At 46.7% G+C, this 11287-nt stretch overlaps 1 protein-coding gene across 1 annotated transcript in view; it reads right to left on the reverse strand.

Annotated features, from left to right (window-relative positions):
* The window catches only part of WWTR1 (WW domain containing transcription regulator 1), a 169559-nt gene extending 158730 nt beyond the window's left edge, over positions 1-10829 (reverse strand). The window contains exon 1 of the mRNA XM_008072740.2: positions 10388-10829. Coding sequence (XP_008070931.1) covers positions 10388-10818 — 431 coding nt within the window. The 5' untranslated portion in view covers positions 10819-10829. The remainder of the gene's footprint in view (positions 1-10387) is intronic.
* Positions 10830-11287: the final 458 nt, after the last annotated feature.

Consider the following 11287-nt stretch of genomic DNA (forward strand, 5'->3'; position numbering starts at 1 on the left):
CCACGCCCGGCTGATTTTTTGATTTATTGTAGAGATGAGGTCTCGCTGCCCAGGCGGGACTCAAACCCGCAGACTTAGGCAATGCACCCACCTCAGCCTCCCAAAGGCACGGGAGGATCTTTGCTTATTTTAATGTATATTATGAATCTCAAGCTAATCATAGAACAGGCAATATATCCCAAGCCTGTTAGTCCAGAAACCCTTGTTTCATAAAGGGTCTAGGGTTCCAAAGAATACTCCATGGAAAACACTGCTCTATTAATATTTTAATGCAAGAAATCCACACCCCCTCACACGCCCCCAAGCAAACCAGCAGAGGGGCCTTCCCACCAAAATAATATGTTAATTACTTCAGTCCTCAGTCTTCCAGGGTTTTTTGTTGTTGTTTTCAGAGATGGAGTTTCACTATGATGCCCAGTCTTGAATGCAAAAGCTATTCATACGCTCGATCATAGCCCAATGTGGCCTCCAACTCCAGGGCTCAAGTGATTCTCCTGCCTCGGCCTCCCAAGCAGAAGGGATTAGAGGTGTGTGCCACCACACCCAACTCAAATCACCCTTTTTTAAAAAAGAAACTGCCCCCTGAATACGTTGATTCCTTTATTTCTTACTATCCTCTCCTGTGATTAGATATGTCACTGAGGAAAGAAGGGGAAGAAGGGAATGAGTTATAAAGCTGCAATTCCTACAAGTCTTAACTTAATTTGCCAACAGACTCAATGTCACCACCAGCCTCAACCACAATTAATTAACTTTCAATCAACCTCTACAGTTATAAAGGTAATGGGCTGGAGGCAACAGCGTGCATGCCTGTAGTCACATCTACTCAGGAGGTTATGGCAAAAGAATCACTTGAGGCCAGAAGTTGAAGCCAGGAGATTGGGGTTGGCCTGGGCAACATAGCAAGATCCATCTTTAACAACAACAAATTATAAGAAAAAATAAGGGCAATGAGAAGCCATCTGTAGTTTTCTTCTTGAAACTGTCTAATTAGCAAAGTACCCAATCCTGACATCAATTGGCTATCTTGGGAGATTCAGTCATTCACCCTCCCTGCCATTTCTGAGTTCACTGGAATAAGATGTCAATTTATTTGTGATGGAAATCTTGATGAGAATAAAATAGCTCTTCAGGCACTGCAGGTATACTATGCATTTCTGGTTTGTTTAGTTTTTTTTCATCATCTCCGTCTCACCAGCACCAAGAGCTCCAAATGATATCACCCAGCCTCCATTCAGAAGCAAATGCTAATGGTCCAGCCACCACACCAGAGTTATCTGGTCACCAAGGATACCTAATTACAGAGCCTAATGATGGGCACATAATTGGCATAGGCCAGCATGGTGTAAGGGCAGGAACCCAGGTTTCAGAATCATGCAATTCTAATCCCATCTCTACTACTCACCTGTTCTATGACCTCGAGACATTTACTTAACCTCTTTCAGGCTGTTTCCTCAACAGTAAAATGAGGTAATAGCAAGTTCCTGTTCTCAGGGCCACTGTGAGGGTTACAAGAAAGAATATATATATGGCACCCGGGGTAATGAAAAGCTTCCATACACAATTCTGGCACTCTCTCTCTGGGAACCACAGACTTGGCGTGGTGTTTTGCCTGGCATACATACAACAGGTCATCAATGAATGTCAGTGACCTTCCCTTCTCATGTCTCCCCATTGTCCCTCTCCTCCTCCTCCCCGATCCCATACACAAAAATGGCCCAATTAGTAGCTCCAAGTCAAATCCCCCAAAATAAAAAAAGACACTCCTCAGAAGGGGTTGGGTATCCTCTCTCAAAGATGCTGAAGTGAAAAGGAACCCCCAGTGGACATTCCAACTTAGGAGTTTTGTTTTGTTTTTGAGTTGGGGGTTTCACTCTGTCGCCCAGGCTGGGGTGCAGTGGCACAATCCCGGCTCACCACAACCTCGACCTCCTGGCTGAGGTGATTCTTCCAACTCAAAAAAAAAAAAACCAAAAAAAAACTGATTTTCAATTCCAGATCCAGATCGTCATTCAGAAGGCTAGCTACCTATCAGCAGGAGTCAAAAACCATCTTCCCCACCTGCCAAGGTTCCTGCTTCTGATTTTGGCAGGGTAGGCGGTAGATGTGTTGCAGGAGGGAGAAATGAAGGCAAGAACTAACTTGAACTAAATGTCGCCTGTGTGCCAGACGCTTTAGATGTTATATCATCTTTTTTTTTTTTGAGTTGGAGTCTCACTCCGTCGCCCAGACTGGAGTGCAGCAGCCGCTCCCGGCCACCGCAGCCTCGACCTGCTGGGCTCCGGCGATCCTTCCACCTCAGCCTTCCAGGTAGCTGGAACTACAGGCGCGCGCTACCACGCCCGGCTCATTTTTTATTTATTGTAGAGATAAGGTCTCGCCAAGTTGCCCAGGCGGGTCTCGAACCCACGGGCTCAGGCAATTCACTCACCTCAGCCTCCCAAGGCGTGGGATTACACAGCTGAGCCACAGAGCCCGGCAGATGTTATATCAACTTTCAAGCCACCATACGACAGGCATCACTAGCCTCATTTTACAGAAAAGACAACTAAGACAGCATGTAATAGTTTTTTAATAAAAAGCCTGTCATGAAAACAACTACACAATATCGTCCTTCAAAGGTAAACAGAAAAAAAAAAAAAAAAAGCTGGAGTTGATTCTTTCACTAAAAATCCAGGACAACTTTTAAAGTAAATATGCCCCGGGCATTGTGGCTCACACCTGTAATTCCAGCACTTTGGGAGGCAGAGGTAAGAGGAATGCTTGAGCCCAGGGCTTCGAGACCAGCCTGGGCAACATGGCGAGATTTCGTCTCTACAACAAATGAAAAAAATTAACCAGGCGTGCTGGTGCGTGCCTGTGGTTCCAGTCACTTGGAAGGCTGAGGCAGAAGGATCGCCTGAGCCCATCAGCTTGAGGCTGCAGTGGCCATGAGCGTGCCACTGCACTGCAGTCTGGGCAACAGAGTGCGTCTCTGACTCAAATACATAAATAAATCATTCATACATACATACATACATACATACATAAAGTAAATATGCCCAGCTAGCAAAGGCCTTGAAAACATGTACCTCCAACAAACCATTTCTTAAGAAGTTACTCAAGCATGCAATGTAGCAAGATGAGGACATAAACCAAAGAAACAGACACAGGAAAAGGAAACAGCATTTCCAGTCACATAGAGGAGTCCCGGGAGGTCAGTTCTGCTACAGGCCCAGTGAGCAATCGATCCAGAATGGCACAGAGGGCTGAAAGAATCTGGGTATGATGCTTAAAGAAAGCAAGTTTGATAGAACAGAGGATTGAGAGCCTAGGAAACTTCTGAGATCATAATAAATGCAAATAATGCATAAACACATTAAAAAGCAACTAGAAGGACTAGAAAAAAATGTTTTAAGAAAGTCATAACCGGGCTCGGTGGTTCAGCCTGTAATCCCATGCCTTTGGGAGGCTGAGGTGAGTGGATTGCCTGAGCCCGCGGGTTCAAGACCCCTCTGGGCAACTTGGCAGACCTCATCTCTACAATAAATCAAAAGAGTAGCCGGGCATGATAGCGCACGCCTGTAGTTCCAGCTACTTGGAAGGCTGAGGCAAAAGGATCACCAGAACCCAGCAGGTCGAGGCTGCGGTGGCCGGGAGCGGCCACTGCACTCCAGTCTGGGCGATAGAATGAGACTCCAACTCAAAAAATAAATAAATAAATAAAAATAAATTTTAAAAAAAGAAAGTCACATGGCCGGGTGTGGTGGCTCACACCTGAAATCCCAGCACTTTGGGAGGTGGAAGCAAGAGGACTGCATGAGTCCAGGGATTGGAGACTAGCGTGGGCAACTTGGCAAGACCTCGTCTCTTCAATAAATCAAAAAATTAGCTGGACATGGTGGCTCATGTCTGCAGTTCCACTACTTAGAAGAATGAGATGGAAAGATCACCTGAGCCCAACAAATGGAGGCTGCAGTGGCTGTGAGTATGTCACTGTACTCCAGCATGGGCAACAGAGTGAGACTCCAACTCAAAAAAAAGAAAAAAAGAAATTGCAGGACTTGTAGTGATCCAAGCATCACTGACTTACAAAATAGGGAATCAAGAAATACTATCAAAAGTTGACCAAGAAAAATTAACAAAAGTGACCTAACAGACAAAAGTAATATACATATCAAACTTGGAAATGAAAAAAGAAAACGAGTTTAAGGAGCTACCCTCTCATTTTGATATCAGGAGCTGAGAACTGATAAATCAAAACATGGTGGTAAAAGCATATTACTTAAGATTAAGAGCCAGGCTTGGTGGCTCAGCCTGTAATCCCGCGCCTTTGGGAGGCTGAGGTGAGTGGATTGCCTGAGCCCGCGGGTTCGAGACCCACCTGGGCAACTTGGTGAGACCTCATCTCTACAATAAATCAAAAAACTAGCTGGGCGTGGTAGCGCGCGCCTGTAGTTCCAGCTACTCAGAAGGCTGAGGCTGAAGGATCGCCAGAGCCCAGCAGGTCGAGGTTGCGGTGGCCAGGAGTGGCCACTGCACTCCAGTCTGGGTGACAGAGTGAGACTCCAACTCAAAAAAAAAAAAAAAAAAAAGATTAAGAAGGTAACAATCTAAGACCTAAATATAGAAACAGTTAAAAAAAAAAAAAAGTAAAAACTTCCCTCTGTGAGCCTTGAGGTAAAGGAAACCATTGTTTCTCAACAAAAGTCCTTCTATACTTTGTATTTGTTACCAAGTACATAGATCACTTTGACAAAAATAATTTTCTACCACACATTTCAGGAAAGGCAAAACAGGCCAGGCACAGTGGCTCAAGCCTGTAATCGCAGCACTTTGGGAGGCTGAGGTGGGAGGATTGCTTGAGCCTAGAGTTCAAGACCAAACTGGGCAATACAGCTAGTCTTCATCTCTAAAGAAGATAGAAAAATTTCCCATGAATGGTGGCATACACCTAGAGTCTCACCTACTCAGGAGGCAGAGGTGGAGGGATCACCTAAGCCCAAGAGGTGGAGGCTGCAAAAAGCCAGGATGGTGCCACCGCACTCCAGCCAGGGATAGAGTGAGACCCTGTCTCAAAAAAAAAAAGAAAAGACAAAACACTAAAATTATTACTAAAAATGAGATATTACAGACAAATATCATAGTCAGAATTGTATTTAAGAGTAGGGTATTAGCCGGGCGTGGTAGCGTGGCCCTGTGGTTCCGGCTACTTGGAAGGCTGAGGTGGAAGGATCACTTAAGCCCAGCAGGTTGAGGCTGTGGTAGCCAGGAGTGTGCCACTGCACTCCGGTCTGGGCGACACTGTGAGACTCCAACTCAAAAAAAAAAAAAAGAGTAGGATAACTGGGGAGGCAGAGGAGAGAGGATTGCCTAAGCCTGTGGGTTTAAGACCAGCCTGGGCAACTTGGCGAGGCCTTGTCACTACAACAAATCAAAAAATTAGCTGGGCATGGTGGCACATGCCTGTGGTTCCAGCTACTTGGAAGGCTAAGATGCAAGAATCGCCTAAGCCCGGCAGGTCGAGGTTTTGGTGGCCATGATCATGCCACTGCACTCCAGTCTGGGTGACAGAGTGAGACTCCAACTCAAAAAAAAAAAAGTAAAATAAAACCTTTTTCTTGTAATTATTAAAATAAAAGTTTTCTACAAGAATGTTTGGAGAAGAGTAAAGATGGAAAATTCTACTTAAGTTAGATCATTTTCTTCTTTATAAATCCTCATTTTCTGGTGTATGTACAAAAAACATGTACATTTATAACTAGAAACTTTTTTCCTTTTTTTATTATAAAGATGTGGGTACAATTCAGGGTTAGGTACACAAATGTTGATTATGCAGTTACCCTTGTGGATGAGGTATGCCCCTCCCTTCCCTAGCAGTTTCCCTTAACTGCCAATCTCATCTCCCCTCCCCTGACAGTTTCCCACTACTGCCAATCGCTTTCTTATAGTATTATAACTGTTATAACTAGAAACTATTTAAAAACTTAATGTGTTAGCCGGGCGTGGTAGCACGTGCCTGTAGTTCCAGCTACTCGGAAGGCTGAGGCGGAAGGATCACCGGAGCCCAGCAGGTCAAGGCTGCGGTGGCCGAGAGCGGCCACTGCACTCCAGTCTGGGCGCGACACAGTGAGACTCCAACTCAAAAAAAAAATGTTAATGTGACCAATGTTCAAAGTCAGTGTGCCATACTGCTGAGAGCCCAACATCTGTGTACCCAGCCTGAGTCATGAGATTTAGAGGACAGCAGAAATAATGCAGTGGCCAGGTGTTTTAACATTCGATCTTTTCCATCATTACTCTAATTTTTTTATTTTACTTTTTAAAAACTGGGTGAGGGTGGAGGGTCTTCTCACACTCCAGGGCTACACATGCACACCACGGCACCGGGCTCTTTGTCACTCTAAAGGAACACCTGAACACCACAGGAAAGGTGTGAATGCACAGGAAAGGTTCACCATCGAACATACCAGAAGGTACCTGGGAGCAAGCTTAGCAGAGATGACAAAAGGCTTTCTAAAACTTCTTAGATGTCCAGACTCGGTTTCCCATAAAGTTCATTGTTCGGCTAAGAAAGTGACATTGGAAAGAGGTGGGGGTTGGGGAAAATGAAAACTGCTCTCTAAGCAGACAGCAACAGATCAGAGGTACAGTCTGGGTTCCGCCATTAAATAACCACATGGCTGGACACCGTGGCTCGGCCTGTAATCCCAGCACTTTGGGAGGCCAAGGCGAGAAGACTGCCTGAGCCCATGGGTTCGAGATCAGCCTGGGCAACTTGGTGAGACCACGTCGCTACGATAAATCACAAAAATTAGCCAGGCGTGGTGGCGTGTGCCTGTTGATCCAGTTACTTGGAAGGATGAGGTAGAGGGATCGCCTGAGCCCAGAGTCAAGGTTGAGGTGGCCATAAGCAGCGTGCTACTGTACTCCAGCCTGGGTAACAAAAGTGAGACTCCAACTCAATTATTAAATAAAGAGCCACATGATTTTTCCCAAAGTCTCATCATCACTCTTCCCTGGCCTCAGTTTTCTTTTCTTTTTTTTTTTGTTTTTTTGAGTTGGAGTCTCACTCTGTCACCCAGACTGGAGTGTAGTGGCCGCTCCCAATCACCCGCAGCTTCGGCCTGCTGGGCTCCAGCGATCCTTCCGCCTCAGCCTTCCAAGTAGCTGGAACTACAGGCGCGCGCTACCACACCTGGCAAATTTTTTTGTTTTTATTATAGAGATGAGGTCTCACCAAGTTGCCCAGGCGGGTCTCGAACCTGCGGGCTCAGGCAATCCACTCACCTCAGCCTCCCAAAGAGCGGGATTACAGGCTGAGCCACCGAGCCCGGCTATCCTCAGTTTTCCAGCTAAAAATAAAAATAAAAAAACAAAAATTGACCCTTGTTAACTATAAAATCCTTTGTTGTTTGTTTGTGTTTGTTAGGTAGAGAAGAGGTTGAGCTATGTTGCTCAGGCTGGTCTCAAACTCCTGGCCTCAAGTGATCCTCCTGCCTCGACCCCCCAAAGTACTGTACTGGGATTACAGACATAAGCCACCATGCCAAGCCCTTGATTTCTTATTTATAAAGCCCTCAGCCCCCAACGGAGTCAAGAATAAGATTTTTCTGCTAACCCCACTTCACAGATGATGAGCAAAGTAATGTGTAAGCTTCATGTAAATTTACTCAGAGTCAGTTTGCATCTTTTTTTTAGGCTTCTACTTAATCCACTGAAATATACTGCCTTTAGAGTCTGTATAACAAAGTGTGACATATGACATTACCTTATTCAACTTTAAACAAAGCTCTAAAAAGAAATTCAGAGAGCTCTTGGCAGATTGCTTATTCTGAAAGACAATAGTCACAATGACTTAATTTCTTAAGTTCTCTTAGTCACTTGGCTAAAAAACTGTTCAGGGATGGCATGAGATCAGGCCAGTCTGCTGCTTACGTGTTTTTCTAGTTGTCATCTCCATTGACTACCTGAAGTGAAATGAACAAACACTCTGCTTTGAGTTGGAAGTGGTTGTGGCTGGGAGTATGCACAGAGATAAATCACAGCAACTTTCTCTGAACCCAAGGCTCCCCTCCATGTCTGCCTCATTCACCAACAGCTCTGAGCTACTCCAGTCCATCGAAACACACGTATCAAAGGAATTTTTTTGTTTTGGGGCCTTTTTCATTTAGCTTTCCTCAGATATTAAGCAAGCCCAGCTCTTATTCCATATTTTTAATAATCATAACTATACTGACCAGATACCATATATGTGTATATATTGATAAACACAGTTTTGTTTACTTCTTTTAGTCTGAGTCAGGGTCTTACTCTGTCACCGAGGTCCAAGAGCAGTGGCACGGGATTACAGCTCATCGCAGCCTCAACCTCCTGGAATCAGGCCATCCTTCCACCTCAGCCTCCCAAGTAGCTAGGACAAAGGCACCCACAACCACATCCAGCTAATTTTTTTGTTTAGAGAGATGAGGTCTCACTATGTTGCCCAGCTGCTCTCAAACTTCTGGGCTTAAGGAATTCTCCTGCCTCAGTCTCCCAAAGTGCTGGGATAACAAACGTACACCACCACACCTGGCCAAAATAAAACAGTTTGGAAATTATTTACAATGGCTTTGGCCCCCTCCTTTACCTTAAGGAGGTGAATCTCCCCACCCCCTCTAATATACTATCTAAATAAACTATATTTTCCAATCTAAAAAATAATAATTTACAACCAAAAAGGATCCCCCAAAATCACAGAAAATTATTGCGTCTCTTTCTGTTTGCATTTATTACTAAGTCCATCTTAATAAAAATCACAATAAACATTCAAAACTGCATTTACCTAAGTAAACTTAATATATGGTGCTAGCTATTTTGGAACTGTATATAGAGACCAATGTCATCCTTCGGAACAATAGTATCACAGCCAACGCCGCATTCAGAAAAATGTCACGTTATTAAATCACATACTTGACTTCCACTAGCCATCAGAAGTCAAAGCACTGAGCACATGTCCATCCTGTCACTTAATCACCCAGAGAAGACCAGCTGTTGAATAAATGACCATCATGTCTGTTTCAGAATCCCAGCACTGCACCAGCCCCAGAAACATAAAAAAATAAATAAATAAATAACTCCACGCACAAGGTGTCAACAGCTTTGGGATAGGGAAGAATAAAAGTTGGTCACTGCTATGAGTCAGAGTTCGCTATGATACACCTCGGCCATTAGGGCTCTCCCACAGCAAAGCATCAAATTCAGGCCAAAGAAAGGCTTGATTATGTTTTCTAAGTTGCCCATAATGTCTCAACTTTTGAACTAAGCCTACTCTACCAAAGAAATATGGGCTTGAAAATGAACTCTAAAGCAAGTTCTTGGAAGAGGAGTTTTCCCTCGTTGGCAGTGAATGCCAGCCAAGTGCCAGCAATCCTGACCCAAATGGTCCGGCTAGGCTGGCACAACTTCCATCTCATTCTTTGATAGCCTGGCCCCCTATGACCTCACTGGTGACATTTCAAGTTCCAGCTTGGTTTCTCCTCAGGAATGTAATTATCTTAGGGTCCCACATCGGAAACAATCTCCCAGCTAGTGTTTGAGAATACATTTGCCTGTGGGGTCTAATTCAAAAATTCGAATCTAATGTAAAATTCATGACATCAAAAAGCAGGAACAGTGTGAAGGGAATAGTGACACAGTGGCCTCCTGATTTGATGGTATTTTACCAAGTTCCACATAATAAAACTCCTGACCCAATTTCCACACAATTGATCTGTCTGGCCCACAATGACTTCACCACTCTGTTGCTAATTACATCACTGTGTCGTGTGGTCATTGTGTCACCCAGCTGGGACCAGTAGGCTTACTAGGTAAGGTTCACTTTGCCAGCTTGCTTTTCCTCAGAGGACAGGGCCTGCAGACCCTGCGCCCTCATCCCTTACTACACCAAGAGCCACCCTCCTCCCCAAGCCTCACTACTCTTCTCCCATTTATCTTGGTGTCAAATTCCAGGAGATCTGGCTCTGAGCATCGGACTTAGAGTGATCAGGGAAGAGGTTTGGGGTCTGTGCCCAGGAGTCTATTTCAATCCCCAGAATCAGAGCAAGGTCACCGATGTTTTATGGGAAACCCTTCCTCCCTAAAACACACACACACACACACACACACACACACACTTTTCATTTCCTCCGACGTCTAAGAGTTTCCACGTTCTGCATCTCTCAGAACTTCCAGGATCCTGGATGGACCTCGCCAATTCTTCTCTTCTTCTGACCTCTTACAATTCCAACACCCAGAGACTCACTCCCTACTTTGAGAAAGAGCCGTGGAAGGATACGGACACACACATACACACACACGCACGCACGCGCGCGCGCGCCCCCGGGCATCGCGCCTCTGTGCGCCCCTCGGCGGCTCCAGGCTGACTTACTTGAGGAAGTACCTCTGGCCAGTGGCCGTGAAGGTCATCTCCCAGCCCGGGGGCAGCGGCAGCTCGTCGGTCACGTCGTAGGACTGCTGGCGGAGGTGCGCGTGCTGCTGCGCGGGGCTCCCCGCGGCGCCCGCGCCCGGGCCCAGCTGCAGGGACGCGGGCGACGAGTGCGAGCGGACGTGCTGGGCGCCCCCGGCCAGCCGAGGCCCCGGGTGGCCGCCCGACGAGTCGGTGCTCGACTGGCGCGAGTGCGAGCCCGAATCCGGCTCCTTGAAGAAGGACTCGGGCAGGATCTTCTTCCGCCACGAGCTGGGCTTGGGGTTCATGACCGAGTTGAAGAGGGCTTCGAGGTCTGTGTCCAGGTCCTGCGTGACGTGGATCACTTGCTGTCCGGGAGGCGGGAGCGGAGGGGGCGCCGAGGCCGGATTCATCTTCTGCAAAGAGAAGGGAGGTCGGATCGTTCTTATAAATAGAGACGAGGTCTCCCTGTATTGTCCAGGCTGGTCTCGAACTCCTGGGCTCAAGCGATCCTCCTGCCTCGGCCTCCCCAAGTGCAGGGATTATAGGCGTGAGCCACCGCGCCCGGCCAGATCGGCTTTTTATTTCAAGTCGTTGGAAGAGGGGAAGAGGGCTAGAGGGTGGGTGGAGGAAGGGAGACGAGAAAAAGAGGAGACAGATAGGTGTCGGCCGGGAGATCCCAGACGCTCGGCCGGATGGGGGAGGGGTCGCTCCTGGCCCCGGGAATTATGCAACTTTCTTGCAGCAAAGAAGTTGCCGGGGGGAGGAGGAGGCGGCGGGAGGGGGCGGGGGGAGTAAGTGCGCTCCCGACTTTGCTGAAGCGCAGGCTGGCAAAGGGCAGGTCGCAGATTTCCAGGACAGACAGCCCTCCCCCCACCCTCC

The sequence above is a fragment of the Carlito syrichta genome, unplaced genomic scaffold, assembly GCF_000164805.1.
Source record: "Carlito syrichta isolate Samal-C Ts95f unplaced genomic scaffold, Tarsius_syrichta-2.0.1 Scaffold315402, whole genome shotgun sequence".
Taxonomy (NCBI): Eukaryota; Metazoa; Chordata; class Mammalia; order Primates; family Tarsiidae; genus Carlito; species Carlito syrichta.